At 44.3% G+C, this 19,562-nt stretch overlaps 1 protein-coding gene across 1 annotated transcript in view; it reads left to right on the forward strand.

The window, feature by feature from the left end:
* Positions 1–2,798: 2,798 nt before the first annotated feature.
* Positions 2,799–19,562, forward strand: part of CRTAP (cartilage associated protein) — a 29,139-nt gene continuing 12,375 nt past the window's right edge. Inside the window, 4 exon segments of the mRNA NM_001280476.1 lie at positions 2,799–3,285; positions 9,079–9,228; positions 13,148–13,319; positions 18,687–18,815. Of these exon segments, the coding sequence (NP_001267405.1) occupies positions 2,815–3,285; positions 9,079–9,228; positions 13,148–13,319; positions 18,687–18,815 (922 nt within the window). The 5' untranslated portion in view covers positions 2,799–2,814.

Raw genomic sequence — 19,562 nt, forward strand, 5'->3', positions numbered from 1 at the left:
AGACAGATGGCACATTGCTTCTGTGGCATTCTAGCCAAAGAGCTTAATCTGAATTTAGTCATGAGCTTAATCTGGATTTAGTCATGAGCTTAATCTGAATTTAGTCATGAGGAAACATCAGGAAAACCTCAAATGAGGAACTTTTTATAAAGTTAACCGGCCTGTGTTCTTTAAAAAAAAAAAAAAAAGGCCAGGCGCGGTGGCTCATGCCTGTAATCCCAGCACTTTAGGAGGCCGAGGCGGGTGGATCATGAGGTCAGGAGTTCGAGACCAGACTGACCAATACGGTGAAACCAGTCTCTACTAAAAATACAAAAATTAGCCTGGCATGGTGGCACGGGCCTGTAATCTTAGCTACTCAGGAGGCTGAGGCAGGAGAATCGCTTGAACCCTGGAGGTGGAGATTGCAGTGAGCTGAGATCATGCCATTGCACTCCAGCCTCTGCAGCAGAGCGAGACTCCATCTCAAAACAAAACAAAAAACAAAAAAAAGACTTTATTTTTTAGAGTGGTTTTAGATTCATAGCGAAACTGAGCGGAAACTACAGAGTTCAAATATACTCCATGACCCTACAACATGCGCAAGCTCCCCCACTGTCAATGTCTTGCACTAGAATGGTACATTTGAACCTACATCAACACATCGTTATCACCCAAAGTCCGGTTTACATTAGGGCTCACTCTTAGTGTTGTACATATTATGGATTTTAACAAATGTATAGCATATATCCACCATTATACTATCATATAGAATAGTTTCACTGCTCCAATAATCCTCTGTTCTCTACCCATTCATTCCTCCCTTTCCATAATTCTCAGCAACCACTGATCCTTTTACTGTCTCCATAGTTTTGCCTTTTCCAGAATGTCATTTGGCTGGAATCACACAGTATGTAGCCTTTTCAGATTGGCTTCTTTCAACCTAGTAATATGCACTTAAGACTTCTCCATGTCTTTTCATGGCTTGATAGCTCATTTCTTTTTGGCTTGGAATAAAATTCCATTGTGTGTATATACCACAGTTTATGTATCCACTTACCCACTGAAGGACATCTTGGTTGATTCCAAGTTATGGTAATTGTGAATAAAGTTGCTACAAACATCCATTCGCAGGTGTGTGCATAAGTTTTAACCCATTTGGGTAAATACCAAGAAGTGCAATTTCTGGATTGTATGAGTAGAGTATGCCTAGTTTTGTAAGAAACGGCCCAACTGTCTTCTAAACTGTATGTACCATTTTGCATTGCCACTATCAATGAATGAGAGTTCCTGTTGCTCCACATCCTTGTCAGCATGTGACATTGTCAGTGTTTTGGATTTTGTAGTGGTATCTCATTGCTGTTTTGGCCTATATTTTTCAAAAATGACAACGGCATGACAAGAAAAGCCGAGGAACCAGTTTAAAGGATATGAAATAGACTAGATGTAACAGTGATCATGGATGGACTGCATCCTAAGAGAAAAAAGTGCCATGAAAGACATAATTGGAACAGCTGACAAAACTGGAAATGGAACATGATTGAAGTCTTCTATCAGTATTAAATTTCCTAAATTTGATTGTCTGATAGTTTCATTCTTAGGACATACATACTGAAAGACTAAGGGGTTGGGCACGGTGGCTCACGCCTGTAATCCCAGCACTTTGGGAGGCAGAGGCGGGTAGATCACCTAAGGTCAGGAGTTCAAGAACAGCCTGGCCAACATGGCAAAACCTCATCTCTAGTAAAAAATAGAAAAATTAGCCAGGTATGGTGGCGTGTGCCTGTGATCCCAGCTACTCGGGAGGCTAAGGCAGGGAGAATTGCTTGAACCCGGGAGGCGGAGGTTGCAGTGAGCCGAGATCGCGCCACTGCACTCCAGCCTGGGTGACAGGGCGAGACTCTGTCTCAAAAAAAAAAAAAAGAAAAAAAAAGACTAAGGGACAGTGGGCCTGATATATGCAACCTATCTCAAATGAGTCAGAAAAAAATGTAAAGATAGAAATGTGGTATAACGTTAGCAACTTGTGAATCTTGATGAAGGGTATATAGGAATTTTTTGTACTGTTTTTGCAGCTTTCTTGTAAATTATTTCAAGATTTAAAAGTTTAAAGATTTTTTTAAAGTGCTGCCATTAACATTCCATCCATGTTTTTTGATGCACACGCGCAAGCTTCTCCAGCATATTCCACCGAATGGTGTTGCAGATTCATAAGGTGTGCACATCTTCAACCTGACTAGCTATACAGTTTACAAAGTGCTGACATCCTTATTAATTTTATTTTTGCACTGTCTTTTTCTCTCACTAAAATTTGAGGTTGGGCAGTGCTATTAAAAGTGCGGCCCTTGGGCCCGCAGCATTAGCCTCATCAGGGTGCTGGTTAAACACACAAATCGTCAGACCTCCACCCCAGACTTTCTGAATCAGAAACTCTGGGGGCACAGCCCAGGAATCTTCGTTTTCACAAACCTCCAAGCGAATATAAAGATCGCAGATTATATAGACCGTAGGGCCGAGGTATATAATCTATTAGGGCCGCGTCGGCCTTGCAGGCGGGTCTCCAAGTGAATGAGCGGCAGAGCCCCATCATGCGCATCAGCCTGCGTGAACCAGTGCGCAGCGCGCCTTCCCTGGGCACCCTCTCGGCGCTGGCAGCTGGCGCCCAGATCCCCCGGCTGGGTGGGGAGGGGCGGCCGGACGGGGCGGGCCGGAGGCTGGCGTCCCCGCCCCGAAAGCACTGGGCCCGCTGCGTCGCACCGTCCTCTTTCCTTTCCTTCTCCCTCCCCTTTTCCCTTCCTTCGTCCCTTCCTTCCTTCCTTTCTTTCGCCGGGCGCGATGGGGCCGGAGCGCCGGGGGGCCGCGGCGCTGCTAGCGCTGCTGTGCGTGGCCTGCGCGCTGCGCGCCGGGCGCGCCCAATACGAACGCTACAGCTTCCGCAGCTTCCCACGGGACGAGCTGATGCCGCTTGAGTCGGCCTACCGGCACGCGCTGGACAAGTACAGCGGCGAGCACTGGGCCGAGAGCGTGGGCTACCTGGAGATCAGCCTGCGGCTGCACCGCTTGCTGCGCGACAGCGAGGCCTTCTGCCACCGCAACTGCAGCGCCGCGCCGCAGCCCGAGCCCGCCGCCGGCCTCGCCAGCTATCCCGAGCTGCGCCTCTTCGGGGGCCTGCTGCGCCGCGCGCACTGCCTCAAGCGCTGCAAGCAGGGCCTGCCAGCCTTCCGCCAGTCCCAGCCCAGCCGCGAGGTGCTGGCGGACTTCCAGCGCCGCGAGCCCTACAAGTTCCTGCAGTTCGCTTACTTCAAGGCAAGTCCGCCTCGCCCCGTCCCAGGCCCCGGCCCCGCCCCTGACCCAGCCTCCAGGCCCTGGCCCCGCCCCTGCGCCCAGGGCCGCGTTGCCCCTCCAGTTCTAGACCTGGCTCCCTCCCATCCAGCCCCGCCAAAGGTCTCCTCCAAATCCTGCCTCCTTCTTCATCTCAACTAAAGATGAAAATGCCTTTCTTGAAGGGTAACTCTAAGGTAGAGAATACGTACACAGAACGCAGTACAGCGCCAGGCACCCAACAAAGTGCCTGATAAACGTTCTCTGTTATTTGAGGGCAGACGCCTCTTTTCTGTATATACCATTAAAGTCGCCTTTTTTCTCAAGTGATTGGTGACTTGCGATAATAAAGCAGAAGACCTGAGGAGCCGACAAGTACCGTTTATTTTTATTTTTTGTTGAGACAGGGTCTCACAGTCGCCCAGGCTGGAGTGCAGAGGCGCTATCATGGCTCACTGCAGCCTTGACCTCCTCAGGCTCAGGTGATCCTCCACCTCAGCCTCCTGAGTAGCTGGGATTATAGGCGCGCGCCACCACACCTAGCTAATTTTTTGGTATTTTTTGTAGAGACAGAGTTTCGCCACGTTGCCCAGGCTGATCTCGAACTCCCGAACTCAAGTGATCCTCCCACCTCGCCTCCCAGAGTTCTGGGATTACAGTCGTGAGCCATTGCACCCAGCTGACTAGTTCCTTTTAAAGAGGATGAAATTGAGGCCAGGGAAGGGCAGGGACTCCTTGCAAGGACACATCCCTGCTTAAAGGGGACCTCGTGCACCGTGAGTCATCAGGATTGGCCCTCTCCGCTGTTTCTCTCTTTCATCTAGAATTTAACACAGTTCACTGCCTCCTTTTAATGGCTGCTTAAGTTCTCTCTGTGATTGCTGGCTAAAAATAGCCACAAATTGCAGTTCTCTATCCTATGGGTTCTCACTCTGAGGACCCACAAGTTTTAAGAATGGTTAGATTCCCTGTCACTAGATAAAGAGGCTCTAGCTTGGTGGGTCTTCACAGGGTTTGGCTAAAAGAGCCCTCTCAAAGCCCAGTTTCTCCTTTCTCTGAGAAAGATTTTAAAAGGAATATATTGTGTTTTTTAAAATTACTACAAAAATAAATTCATGGCATATCCTAGACTCTTGAGGTAGAAGGTTTTTGTTTTTAAACTTTGTTTTCAGTTTCCGGACTGCAAGATCTGTTTTTTCAGATTTCCACCGAGACAGAGCCACGTGTATGTTGTATTTATATGAGCAATAAAATAACACAAAACCCCAAAGAGGGGAAAAGCTGGGTTACTTCTATACTTCTATGCTTAGTTACAGTTTTATTTAAAGTATCAGTTTTGTGAATGTTTGTTCTGGCAATTAAAAGAAAACAGTTTTAAAACAGAAGCAGGGAATGAGATTAATAAAATTCCAGAATGTTGAAAATGAGGGCTGGTTCATACGAAGCATCATTTTTTAAGCTAAAAATGACTTATCTAATTCTTTTTTTGTATAGCTTTTGGCAAATATGTTCTGAACCAAATTTAGGTCACATAATCAAGAGGAAATCATTTTATTTTTAAACCTAGAGAATACTAGAACCTCTGATTTCTTTAATATACAGATGAATTTGAACAAGTGATACAGGGAAGAGGGGAAGAACATTTTACTCAATGTGACCATAAGGCATGGGTTTTCTCCTTCATCATGGTGGCCCCAAAAGGTTAGGATGGTCATAGCTTCTCTTCAAAACCCTTTACAGGTCTTGTAACAATCACTTAGTTGAAAGTCAGTAAAATACTATCTATCTATCTATCTATCTGTTTTTTTTGAGACACAGTTTCACTTTGTCACCCAGACTGGAATGCAGTGGCACGATCTCAGCTCACTGCAACCTCTGCCTCCGGGGTGCAAGCAATTCTTGTATCTCAGCCTCCTGAGTAGCTGGGAATACGGGCATGTGTCACCACACCCAGCTAATTTTTGTATTTTTAGTAGAGATGGGGTTTTACCATGTTGGCCAGGCTGGTCTCGAACTTCTAACCTCAAGTGATCCACCTACCTTGGCCTCCCAAAATGCTGAGATTACAGTCTGGGATTTGAACCACCGTGCCCGGCCACCATCTTAACATTTTGAGATCTCTTATAGGGCAGGAAAAAGCTAAGAATTTTATTAATAAACGTGAATGTTACTTAATTGTTTCAATGGAAGATATAACTGAAAAAGTAATTTTTGGTGGAGATATTGTATGGTGTATTTTTTCTCAATGATGTTTATGGCCTGGCATAATGGCTCATGCCTATAATCCCAGCACTTTGGGATGCCAAGGTGGGAGGATCTCTTGAGTCCAAGAGTTCAAGACCAGCCTGGGCAATATAATGAGATCTCATCTGTACAAAAACATTAAAAAATTAGCTGGGTGTGGTGGCGTGCCCTTCTAGTTTCAGCTACTCAGGAGGCTGAGGCTGGAGGATCACTTGAGCCCAGAAAGTCAAGGCTGCAGTGAGCTATGATCTTACCACTGCACTCCAGCCTGGGTGACAGAACAAGACTCTTGTGTCAAAAAAAAGTGATGTTTACATCTTTAAACTCTGTTTATGGATAGAGAGGAAAAGATGGGTGGCAGACCCATACATTCTACCTGGCACCTGAAGGCTGGAGGTCGATATGAAGGTAGATAGTGCGCTGTGGCAGGACGTGGATAAATGTTACTCTGCTGTTCTGAGTTGCAGTTCTCTGTTTCAGTGATGAAGGAGAAATGCCTCAATTGATCACTGGAATAGCAATGGTGGGTTCCGACTGCCAGAGGGAGGCGAGGAGGTTTGGATGTGTGCTCTTGTAGAAAAGGGCTGTGCTACTGGTGTGCAGCCTCAAGTGCATCATAGGTTTCTCGTCACCAGCGTACTCTAGGTCCACGTCATTAGCTTTCTTTGGGTTCTCTCCACAATTACCATCTTCCACGAAAAACTCATTTTTCTCATAGGCCAAGCAAAAAGTAGTCCAGAGCACTTCATCAAATCCTTAATGACTGTTGAGCTCTGACCTGGACAGAGAACACTGACTCACAGGCACTCTTAACCCCAGGCCTTGCCTGGCTGTGGCCTCTATCTCCCCGGAACCACAGAGCCTGCCTCTGTGTCATGGCTGATTTAGGGTGGCTCATGCTGGTGGCTGTATCTCAGGAACCCAAGGCAAGGTGGTTCCCTCCATCCCTACCACCTTCTCCAAAATCTGCCTGGGGTCTGTCAGAGGTTTGGTAGCCAAGATGTGTTTCCATGTTCCAGCTGCAGAGCCTGAGTTGAAGTAAATAAAATCACTCTTTTCTCTTCAGGAAGAGATTCCGTTTTGTAAAACTCACATCCTAAGTTAGAAGCCTTAAAAATCCTACTCTGTGCCCCTCTTTCTATTCCTTTCTTTCTTTCTTTCTTTCTTGAGACGGAATCTCACTGTGTCACCCAGGCTGGAGTGCAGTGGTGCGATCCTGGCTCACTGCAACCTCCGCCCCCCGGGTTCAAGTGATTCTCCTGCCTCAGCCTCCCGAGTAGCTGGGATTACAAGCACCTGCCACTGCGCCTGGCTAATTTTTGTCTTTTTAGTAGAGATGGGGTTTCATCATCTTGGCCAGGCTGATCTTGGACTCCTAACCTCGTGATCCACCCACCTCGACCTCCTAAAGTGCTGGGATTACAGGCATGAGCCACTGCTCCCGGCCTCTGTGCCCCTCTTTCTAAGTGCTGTTCTGAGAATTAGTGACTCTAATTTCATTGGCAAATGCTTTAAAAGGCAGCATTCATACCCTCTCCCTTCCTTCCAGCTGAAGACTAGCCTTTTTCTGGCCAGGAGTGTGAAGCTTTCTGTAGGGCTGTTTTAAAGGCAGCCCTGCCAAAAGCCACTAATTGGCATTCCCAAAACATCAGCATTGACATCTGGGAGTCTGCCCTCATCACCACCCACCACTTCTCTGATGTGGCCACTGCCATTGTCTCAAAATGACTTGGTTCCAATTCTGGGGCAATTCGGTACAGATATATGCCATCCTATGACTCTTAGAAATCTAGGGTATACCAAATATTCCTTTATTTTCTCTGTCTAAACCGAATTCCCTAATTCCTGCCTTGGAGCGTCCCTCTGGATTGGCTGAGTCTCTGTGCACATGCACAGGTGCCTGCCCTTCTCCCTACCAGGTTGTGCCAAGAGTCCATCAGCATGGGGGGCCCTCTGGTTGGTGGTCATGAGTCCTCACAGGGAGGCCTCTGCATCCTTATTTGCCTGCCCTCCTGAGGCCCTGCCATAACATACCTGTTCTTCCTGAGGACTTCTGCCATCTTGAACACTGCCGATAAGTGCCAGCCCTGAAGCTCCGGGGCCCACAGCCCTGCTGCTCTCACAGATCCCAAGGGAAACTTTTTTCCTAGCCTGGGAGATTCCCTTTCTCCCTCTTCTTCTTCCAGGCCAGTCAGCTTCTTCCTGCAGCTCCTCTCCAATTTCTTTCTCCCCTCAAACCTGTCAGGCTCTTTTGTGAGTGCAGGCTTTTTTCAAGTGAATAATTTGCTGGTTCTGACCAGATATCTACCTCCCCTGAGGCAGTGAAACTCAGAATCATTGGCCCCTTCAATGGAGAGAAGACAGAGGGGAAAAGAGAGGAAAATGTGAATTAATTTTATTCTATTTTATGGTCATAATGTCATTATGTTCAAATCACAGATACTTATTGTGTCCTGCCTTGTCCTGAGGACTGTGTGAGGCACCAGGAATCCAGATAATGAATGACACACAGCTGGGTCCCCCGAGGATCATAGTCTGATGGGGGAGATAGACGTACCACTGAGATTGTAGGGTGGCGTAAAATGCGGGAAGGCAGAACCCAGAACTAGCCCAACAGAGAGGCTCTTAATTGAGGCCACTAGGAGACAGGGAGAACTTAACAGAATATATGGTCCATGCAGGTGGGGATTTTTTTTTTCCTGTTTTGCTTATTGTTATAGACCCACAACCTAGAAATGGTGCTCTTGTAATATGACGTTTATTGCTGCGTGAATGGATGAATAAGTGAGGAGGTGGTGGAGTCATTGAGAATGTTAGCAGAAGGTCTGTGGGGGATTTGGGAAAACAATATATTTGTCAAGGTTCCAGTGGAAAAGATATGGTGCAGTCATATTGGGTAATTGGAGGAAAGTTTAAGAAGGTGGTTATTTACAAAGGTGTGTGCAGTGCATGGGGAATCCACAAGAGATAGTGTTCTGCCACAGGGGTGATAGCAGTGGGATATGACCAACCCTAGGCCAAAAGGGGCAGGGGAGAGAGCAGTGATTGAAACCAGGAAGGAGGGAGACTCTATGGAGAGGGTCACCTTGAGAAGAACTGTGACCTTCAATTAAGGGACATAGCAGCCCAAGAGGACTGTGCAGGGAGGGAACCAGGAAATGAAATAACATGACCTTACTCTCTTCCCTTCCTCAGTCATCTACTGGGGCTCCTCATGGGTGAACCTCTTTGGAAGCCAGAGAGCGAGGGAGTCTGTTGTTATAGTCCACACAGGCCAGCCTCCTGGGGCATGTAGCCAGTGCAGAGTAGATTGGGAAAGGCAGACCGAGGCCATCCAGACAGTCGCTTTCAGGAAATCAGCACTTGTCTCACAGTGCCTGGACTTGGTCTTGAGGGGCCCTGGAAGTCACGGAACCTTTATCTGGAAAAGTTATAGCAACACAAAGTTTCCGAAGGACTAAGCAGATATTCTTGTTTTACAAAAATTACCACTTAGCATCCATGGAGTAGCTTTTATATTCTTTGTCCTTTTAGGCAAATAATCTCCCCAAAGCCATTGCCGCTGCTCACACCTTTCTACTGAAGCATCCTGATGACGAAATGATGAAGAGGAACATGGCATATTATAAGAGCCTGCCTGGGGCCGAGGACTACATTAAAGACCTGGAAACCAAGTCATATGAAGTATGTTCGGATTTTTATGTGGCAGTTAGTGGCAACCTGGACTGTTAAAGAAATGTCTCTCCATAAGCAGCTGCTGATAGCTAAGGACCTCTAGTGATTTTTGGTGACATTTGCTGAATATTATGACAATAGAAATGATTGACTTTTAGCACAAAGTGATCCATTTAATAATGACATTTTGTATGCCGTGATGATTTTGAAAGCCATGTTCCCTTTAAATGCTACATTTTAGAAATATGGTCATTTAATTATTTAGTTTTAAGAGGGTAGATTAAAGACATATCTTGGAAATCATCTAAAATGACCAGGAACACAAGAAATAAGAAACATAAATCTCCAGTTTTGATGAAATGAGAAGGCATATATTTTTATACACACATGCACACAAACACACCCTAAATATATTAAGGTAGAAAATGAAGACGAGTTAGGAAGGCTGATGTGACAGAGTAGAGGATACTTAAATCTGCACATCTATGAAGAAGAGTTTTGATGAGAATTAGTCATAAGAACAACAATAAGAAAGAACGATCTCGCCCTTTTGAGCACTCACTATTGTCAAGGTCTTCTGGAACTCAGGCACTGGGGGCCTGGGTTTCAAGCAAGGGCAGGGCATTGTTGAAAATGGGAATTTGGCCGAGCACAGTGGCTCATGCCTGTAATCCCAGCACTTTGGGAGGCCGAGGCGGATGGATCACCTGAGGTCAGGAGTTTGAGACCAGCCTGGCCAATATGGTGAAACCCCGTCTCTACTAAAAATACAAAAATTAGCTGGGCGTGGTAACTCAGCATGTCTGTAAACCCAGCTACTCGGGAGGCTGAGGCAGGAGAATCACTTCATCCCGGGAGACGGAGGTTGCAATGAGCTGAGATTGCGCCACTGCACTCCAGCCTGGGCGACAGAGCGAGACTCTGTCTCAAAAAAAAAAAAAAAAAAGAAAAGAAAAGAAAATGGGGATATGTGGAAAATATCCACTAGGAGCTATAGTTCCCAAGGCCTGACCACAGGGTTTTCTGTACAGTGATCAGATCTCAGGCTCACTTTTTGACTGCTAGGGAAAATGTATGTGTGGAAGTCTCTTTTTGGGGGTATCTGTCAGTTTTCCAGGGAAGACTTCACCAGCCTTCTGCAGGGCTGGTGGGGTGCGCATACTCCTCTGCTGGTGTCTGAGAACCAGTGTGGGGAGAGGGACAGGGTCACCCAGGTGAGTAGCAATACTTCACCTGCTTCCTGATTTTAGCCTCATGCCTCCACTTGGCCTCTGCTATGTCTGGTCCCTGACTCCTCAGCCTTTATGGGTAAAGTCTCTAGAATAAACTGCCACTCTCTGGTGAAGAGTGGCTTTGGGAGATGTGATCTCTTGGGTGGGTGGGTAAGTGCTGGGAGCGGACCCAGGGCCCCAACAGCCTGTTCAAACTTGCAGCCCTGCTTCTAGCTCCATGCCTTACCCCAGCCTCCTGTGGTCCCTCATGCCTGCGCATGCCAATGGGACATATAGCTTGCTTCCCCTCTGGCCCCTCCTTTGTGACTATTTCACTTCCTGCCTTTCCAAAAGTTGTTGAAATCTCATCTGCTGCTTGCTCCCTTCCCATTCTCCCATGAAAGCAATTTATGCCTTTCATAGTCTTCACTGTTGTTTTCATAGGGTTTGGGGAATGAAGCCGAGTGCGTGTGGTCAGTGCCCTGGGCTTATCTGGAATTCAACTAGTCCTGTTGGCCCTCACTGGAGCCCTTTTGGGGTGGCTGTGCTGCCCTCCTGTGTGATCAGCGGCCTCCTCTTTCTGCTTGGTCCTTCTTGCTGCTGCTGCTGCCCCGCTGCTTCTGCAGAACCAGCTGTCTGGAGATGGCTACTTATTGACCCATTCTTCAGGAAGGGCTCCTTCAGTTCTCAGCCTGTCTTATTTCCAGGGCATGTGGCCTGCCCAGGAGGTTTAAGAAAATCCACCCTCGGCCAGGCGCGGTGGCTCATGCCTGTAATCCCAGCACTTTGGGAGGCCGAGGTGGGTGGATCACGAGGTCAGGAGTTCAAGACCAGCTTGGGCAAGATGGTGAAACCCTGTCTCTACTAAAAATACAAAAAAATTAGCCAGGCGTGGTGGCAGGCACCTGTAATCCTAGCTACTCGGGAGACTGAGGCAGAGAGAATTGCCTGAACCCAGGAGGCGGAAGTTGCAGTGAGCTGAGATTGCACCACTGCATTCCAGCCTGGGCGACAGAGCAAGACTCTGCCTCAAAAAAAAAAAAAAAAAAAAAAAAAAAAGAAGAAGAAAATCCACTGTCTTTACCTGAGGCCTTAAGCTTGGTGAAAATTCTAGCTCTAAGGGGTGCTTTCAGATACCACCATTCCAGAGCAGCTGAGAACTCCAAATGGAGGGTCCCATGCTTATTCAGGGCCTGTCCTGGCCTCTGCAAGTTAGCAGGTTTTGTGTGTATCCAGGATCTCTACTTATTTCTTGGAGACCAAGCTACTTCCTTGGTCCTAGTTTATTTCTCTCTCTCTTTTTTTTTTTTGAGATGAAGTCTTGCCCTGTTGCCCAGGCTGGAGTGCAATGGCACGATCTCGGCTTACTGCAACCTCCACCTCCTGGGTTCAAATGATTCTCCTGCCTCAGCCTCCTGTTATTTCTCTTCTAATCGAGTCTAATCAACAATTAGCAGAAAGTCCTTGAAGTTTCCACTATCTGGCATGTGGTTGCCCTTCCTAGTAACTAGTGCTGATGCATGGTGGCACTTCTGTTTAACTGCATTGTTGGAGGAAGTGGGGTGACAGACACCTGCTGATATGGTTTGGATCTGTGTCTCCACCTAAATCTCATGTCCAGTTGTAATCCCCAGGGTTGGAGGTGGGGCCTGGTGGGAGGTGATTGGATCATGGGAGTGGATCCTTTATTAATGGTTTAGCACCATCCTCTCTGTGCCATTCTCATGATAGTGAGTGAGTTATCATGAGACCTGGTTGTTTAAAAGTGTGTAACACCTCCCCGCTCTCTTTCTTCCTTCTTCTCTGGCCATGTGAAGTGCTGGCTCCCCGTTTGCCTTCTGCCGTGATTATAAGTTTCCTGAGGCCTCCCCAGAAGCAGAAGCTGCTATGCTTCCTGTATAGCCTGCAGAACCATGAACCAATTAAACCTCTTTTATTTATAAATTACCCAGTCTCGGTTTTTTTTTTTTTTTTTGACAGAGTCTCGCTCTGTCACCCAGGCTGGAGTACAGTGGCATGATCTCAGCTTCCTAGGTTCAAGTGATTCTTGTGCCTCAGCCTCCTGAGTAGCTGGGACTACAGGCATGTGACTACACCTGGTAATTTCTATATTTTTAGTAGAGATGGGGTTTCCCTATATTGGCCATGCTAGAGGTATTTCTTTATAGCAATGTGAGAACAGACTAATATACCTGCTCTCAAACTTATATTTTTCTTTTCATTCCATTTTAAAAACCAGTTTTATTGAGGTACAATTTATATACAATATATTTATCAATTTTAAGTGTATAATGCAGTAAGTTTTGACAAATACATCCAGTCCTGTAACTGCCATCATAGTTACGACATAGAATATTTTCATCACCCCTGAACAATTTCCTCTTGTCCTTTTGTAGTCAAGTTTTTGCTGTAACCCCTGACTTCTGGCAGCCACTGATCTGATCTCTGTCATAGTTTTCCCATTTTCCTTAATTCAGATTATTATCAAGGGCCTGCTACTTTTTGAATTGAACTAAATAAGAAATGTACCCATCATAAGCAAAGTAGAAAACTCTAGATATAAAGTAACTCACTGATTGGCTTCTTCAAGGGCCAGTGTGGCTTCTTCAGAGCTAATGAGAGCGAGCTTGGTGGTGGTCTTGGTTCCCTTTGAGATTTCATGACTGTCTCCCTTCACGCCCAAGAGCGAGCTTCACTGGCTTCTCCATGCCTTTCAGAGCCTGTTCATCCGAGCAGTGCGGGCATACAACGGTGAGAACTGGAGAACATCCATCACAGACATGGAGCTGGCCCTTCCCGACTTCTTCAAAGCCTTTTACGAGTGTCTCGCAGCCTGCGAGGGTTCCAGGGAGATCAAGGACTTCAAGGATTTCTACCTTTCCATAGCAGGTTGGTGGTAGGTCAATAGGCTCACTACTCCCATGGAATAGTCTTCCTTAGATGTCTGGTTTCTGCCTGCATGCCTGCTAGATGCCTGGAGCGGCCTCTGAGGAATTTTTGAGCATACTTATTAACGGGTAACTGAGGGTAGTCACCACCTGCATAGATAAACCTTTGACTTGGCAGGGGCTTCTAGTGAAATCACTGAGAGAAGGTTCAAGCACAGGCCTGCCAAGGTAGAATTCTGTGTCTGCCCTGCTTGCTTACAGATTTCCTACAGTCATTTTGAAAAATAAAAATGGGCCCAGGAGCACCTCAGTGACTCACATTACTGAGATAAATTTGATGATGGCAATTTTCCAACACATACAAAGGTAGAATGAACCTTTAAGTGGCCATCACTAAGGTAGCTTTTTGAAATTTTCTTTTCTGATTATAAAACAATGTGTGCTCATTATAGGAAGTTTGGAAAACACAGAAAGGAAAAATGAAGAAAGGAAGAAAATGTAAAACTCTACACATAGGTAGCCCAGATTTCTCTATAGTGCCTAGAGATTTCCGAAGTGCATTACTGGGCAGCATCACTCCAGAAACTGGGAAATGGCTAAGGGAAGCTCTTTCCCAAAGTGGTTTGAGAACACTGATCCTAGAACTGTGCCTTCCTGAAAGCACTAGATAAGTAAAATCTGGACTGTACCTTTGGATAAAGGTATCATGTCTATGTACTTGTAAATAAGTCTGGGAATGGGCTGAGCACTGCGTCTCCCACTTGAAGAATCATTGTGCACTTTAATGGTTAAAGGCCCTTAGAAATCCTGCAGTAGAGAAGCTCTTTTAAAGTTATTGAATCCAGGGTTTTCGGTTTTGTTTTTTTTTTTTTTCAGTCACTTTTTATTCATTAATCTCTTTCTACAAAGTAGGTTTTTTTTTTTTTTTTTTTTTTTTTGCCTTAAGAAAACTTTTTGTTATGGAAAATTTCAAACATATACAAAAAACAGAGAGAAGAGTAGATAAACCACCATGTACCCATGACCCAACTTCACAATCGTCAACTCATGGCCACTTGAGCTTCGTCTAATTCCCACCTACTTTTCCTCTCATGTTATTTTGAAGCTGATTCCAAATGCCATATTATTTCATTTGTAATATTTCAGTATATACCTTTAGAAGGTAAGGACTCTTTGTTTTTTAAACGTAACACCAAACTATTACCCCTGTAAGAATTTTAACAATCATTCTTTGATCTCATCATTAAATACCTAAACAGTGTCCCAATCATTTCAGAAATGTCATAAATACATGTGTGTGCCTTTAATTTACCATTTGTTTGAATCAGGATCCAAATAAGGTCCATCCATTGCAATGGGTTATCTCTTGAAAATTTTTATTGTGGTAAAATATACGTAATATGAACTTTATCATTTTAGCCATTGTTCAATGTACACTCCAGTGGCATTGACTACATTCACATGATTGTGCAACCATCAGCACCATCCATCTCTAGAACTTTTTATGTTTCCCCAAATTGAAACTCTGTATGCGATAACTCCCCATATCCCCTTCCCCCCAGCCACTGGCAACAACCTTTCTACTTTCTGTCTTTGTGAATTTGACTACTCTAGATACATCACGTAAGTGGAGTCATACAGTATTTGCCTTTTTGTGACTGACTCATTTCACTTGGCATAATGTCCTCGTTTCATCCATATTGTGGCAAGTTGGTTATCTTTTATGGCTCGTTTAATCCATAGGTTCTTCCGCCATATCTTTTCCCCTTTGCTATTGAAGAACCTGCATTTTTTGTCCCGTAGAGATTCCCATGGTCTGGGTTTTGCTGACTGTATCCCCATGTTCCTCTGTCTTCTGTATTTCTTGTAAATCGGTAATCGGATGTAGAGGCTTGAACAGGCTCGGTTTGATTTTGTTTTGGGGTTTTAAATTTTGGTGGGAGTCAACTGCTTCATAGTTGATGCTGAGTTCTTTCATCAGGAGGCACATAATGTCTGTGGTCTCTCTCCATCTATCTTTGATATAGCTAAGATATATATGTATTGTAAATCAAAGAGTATCTGAGACAAGTCTCAATCAATTTAGACAGTTTATTTTGCCAAGTTAAGGATGTACTTGTGACACAGACTCAGGAGGTCCTAAAAACATATGCCCAAGGTACTCAGGGCACAGTTTGGTTTTATACATTTTAGGGAGACATGAGACATCAATCAATATATGTAAGATGTACATTGCTTCAGTCCAGAAAGGCAGGACAACCCAAAGTGGGAGGGGGTTTCCAGGTCATAGGTAGGTGAGAGACAAATGGTTGCATTCTTTTGAGTTTCTGATTAGCCTTTCACTGAATATGCAATTTGCAGGAATAGTCACTTATGCTTTAGTCTGGCTTAGTGAAACAACAGAGCAAAGGAAACAACCATATATACATTTGTTCCATGTGAGCAGAGGGATGACTTTGAGTTCTGCCTGTCCTTTGTCCACAAAAACTTCCTTGTGGGCAAATTATAAGAGAGATTTGTGGCTTTTTTTTTTTTAATTTTTGTAGCTATCTTATTTAAGAATAGGATGGGAAACACATTTGTCCTACATGGTTCCCAGCTTGACTTTTCCCTTTGGCTTAGTGATTTTGGGGTCCTGAGATTTATTTTCCTCTCACAGTATAGATATATAGATATTTAGAGTTTCTTTAGTTTTTATTTTTAAATAATTTCAAACTTGTAGAGAAGTCGGAAGAATCATACAAAGAACTCTCATGTACACCTTACCTAGATTCACCAATTTGTAACATTGATTGTGCCACATTTACTTTATTGCTCTCTCCATACGTGCTGTGGGTATAATTATTATTGTTATTATTTTATTTATTTATTTATTTATTTTTGACATGGAGTTTCCCTCTTGTTGCCCAGGCTGGAGTGCAACGGCGCGATCTCAGCTCACTGCAACCTCTGCCCCTTAGGTTCAAGCGATCCTCCTGCCTCAGCCTCCCGAGTAGCTGGGATTACAGGCATGCACCAACACGTCTGGCTAATTTTTATATTTTTAGTAGAGACGGGGTTTCACCACGTTGGCCAGGCTGGTCTCGAACTCCTGACCTCAGGTGATCCACCCACCTCGGCCTCCCAAAGTGCTAGGAGTACAGGCGTGAGCCACCGCGCCCGGCCTATTATATTTTATTTTTGGGACTGAGTCTCGCTCTGTCGCCCAGGCTGGAGTGCAGTGGCGCGATCTTGGCTCACTGCAACCTCCGCCTGCCGGGTTGAAGCAATTCTCCTGCCTCACCCTCCTGAGTAGCTGGGACTACTGGCAGGCGCCACCACACCTGGCTAATTTTTTGTATTTTTAGTAGAGACAGCGTTTTGCTGTGTTGGCCAGGCTGGTTTCAAACTCCTGACCCCAAGTGATCCTCCCGCCTTGCCCTCCCAAAGTGCTGGGATTATAGGCTTGAGCCACCGCACCCAGCTCTGTATAATTATTTTTATTTCAGAACTATTTGGAAGTATGTTGCACATGCATTATTACTCTTTACCCCATAATACTTCAGTTTATTTCCTAAGAACAATAATACTATCTAAATATCCATAGTAATTAAATTCAGGAAACTTAATATACTAGATACAATGCTTGTATTCAATCTGTAGTTCATATTCTCTTTTTGTTAATTGTCACAATAATGTTCTTTCTAGCACCTTTTTTTTTCCTGGTACAGGTTCCAGTTCAGAATCATGCTTCCTATTTATTTGTCATCTTCCTTTAGAATTCTTTAATCTGGAACAATCCTTTGGCCTTCTTTGTCTTTTTATGCCAATGATATTTTTTTAAGAATATAGGCTAATTACTTTGTAAACATTCCTCAATTTGGGTTTCTATGATGTGTCTTCACAGTTACATTCAGGTTGTGTATTTTTGGCTGGACCACTATATAAATGTCCTCCTCAGGATATCACGTCAAGATATGTATGATGTTTGTTTGCACCCTTATTGTTGATGTTAATTTTTTGTTGGTGGTGGTAGTAAGTATGTAAGGCTTTTTTGTTGGTGATGGTAGTAAGTATGGAGGCGTGTTTTCAGAGTCAACCAAAGTGGAATTAATAGTTCAAAGAGTAAATGTTTCTGTAAATTAATTTTAGTGTTTTAAGGTATCATTTCGTACTTCCTACCAGCAATGTTTGAAAGTGCTTGTTCCTCCACAGTATTATAAAATGTGTGCAACCCTCCTGGAGTCTTTTGCTTCTAGCTGCATAAAGGGAGAAAAGGGAGGGAGCCAAGGATCATGTGGGAGATTTTAGGGATTAGGCCTGGAAGTAGCATTCCTTAATTGTTACTCTCAACATGTCATTGGCCACGACTAGTCATATGGCCCCAACCTAGCTGCATGGGAATTGTAGTCTTTGACTATATTTAGGTTCACCTTACTCTCTTTCAAAGGCTGTGTAGATTCTATTATTTTTATATACTGTAATTTATTAATCCTCATCCTATTAATTGGCATTTAGGTACTTACAAGTTTGTTTGTTTGTTTGTTTGTTGTTATAAACAGTGTTTATGTATGCCTATGTCTAAAGAAAATTTCCTAGAAGTAGACAGCTGGCTTGGAAAATATGTGTATTTTAACCTTTGATAAATTTTGCCAAATTGTTCTCCAAAAAGTTTGTTCCTGTTTTGCTTCCATCAACAGAATATGAGAGTGTAAGTTTCACTGTTCTCTTCTTAATACTACATTATGAATTTGTAAAACTTTTGCAATTTAGTAGTTTAAATTATTTTGGTGGTAATTGAATTTCTTAATTATAAAAGAGGTGTAGCGTCTCTCAATCTTTTTTAGACATTTTAATAATTTCTATTAATATCATTTGGCCATTTATATAGTGGATGTTCATCTTTTTCATATTGATTTGAAACAACTTTGTATATTAAAGATTTTCAGCTCCTTGTAGGTGTCGCAAATATTTTTCCTTTTCTTTTTCTTTTTGTTTTCTTTTTTTGAGACGGAGTCTTGCTCTGTCGCCCAGGCTGGAGTGCAGTGGCACGATCTCGGCTCACTGCAAGCTCCGTCTTCCGGGTTCACGCCATTCTCCTGCCTCAGCCTCCCGAGTAGCTGGGACCACAGGTGCCCGCCACCATGCCCGGCTAATTTTTTGTATTTTTAGTGAGACGGGGTTTCACCGTGTTAACCAGGATAGTCTCGATCTCCTGACCTCGTGATCCACCCACCTCAGCCTCCCAAAGTGCTGGGATTACAGGCGTGAGCCACCGCGCCTGGCCTGTAAATATTTTTCTTTTAACTTTTTCATTTGGGCAGGAGGCAGTAGCATATTAAGAAAGTAATGGATGCACTGCTCTGAAAATTTATATGTTTTGTTTCAGATCATTATGTAGAAGTTCTGGAATGCAAAATACAGTGTGAAGAGAACCTCACCCCAGTTATAGGAGGCTATCCGGTTGAGAAATTTGTGGCTACCATGTATCATTACTTGCAGTTTGCCTATTATAAGTGTAAGTAATCTTCTGTGACATCTTGGGTGAGGCACTTAGTCCTTCTAAGACTGTAAAATAGAGGTAATAACTCTTAGCTACGGTTGTTGAGAGTTCATCGAGGTCCACTGACAACCCTGGTGCTATGCTTTGCACAAAAAGGCAGCATGGCTTAGTGATTCAGGGCAGAGCCTGTAACCACACTGCCTGGGTTCGATTTCAGCCTTATCACTTACTAGCTTCTCTGTGCTTTAGTTTCCTCATTGTGAATAGAGATTGTAGTACTAACCTCATAGGATTGTCCTGAGGAGTAAATGAGTTAATAGATGTGAAATGTCTGGGGTATTCCCACACTGGCACATAGCAAACTGTGTGTTTGTTTTTGTTATCATTATTTCCCTTCCTCTTCATCACTAGCTTTACTTTTCAGACTGTTAGAGTTTATTTTCTTTTCTTTTTTCTTTCTTTTCTTTTCTTTTCTTTTTTTTTTTTTTTTTTTTTTTTTGAGACAGAGTCTTGCTCTGTTGCCCAGGCTGGAGTGCAGTGGTGTGATCTTGACTTACTGCAACCTCCGCCTCCCAGGTTCAAGTGATTCCCCTTCCTCAGCCTCCTGAGTAGCTGGGATTACAGGTGTGTGCCACCACGCCTAGCTAATTTTTTGTAGTTTTAGTAGAGATGTGGTTTCACTATCTTGGCCAGGCTGGTCTTGAACTCCTGACCTCAAGTGATCCACCCACTTCAGTCTCCCAAAGTGCTGGGATTACAGGT

Source organism: Pan troglodytes, chromosome 2 (assembly GCF_028858775.2).
Source record: "Pan troglodytes isolate AG18354 chromosome 2, NHGRI_mPanTro3-v2.0_pri, whole genome shotgun sequence".
In the NCBI taxonomy this organism is placed as follows: domain Eukaryota; kingdom Metazoa; phylum Chordata; class Mammalia; order Primates; family Hominidae; genus Pan; species Pan troglodytes.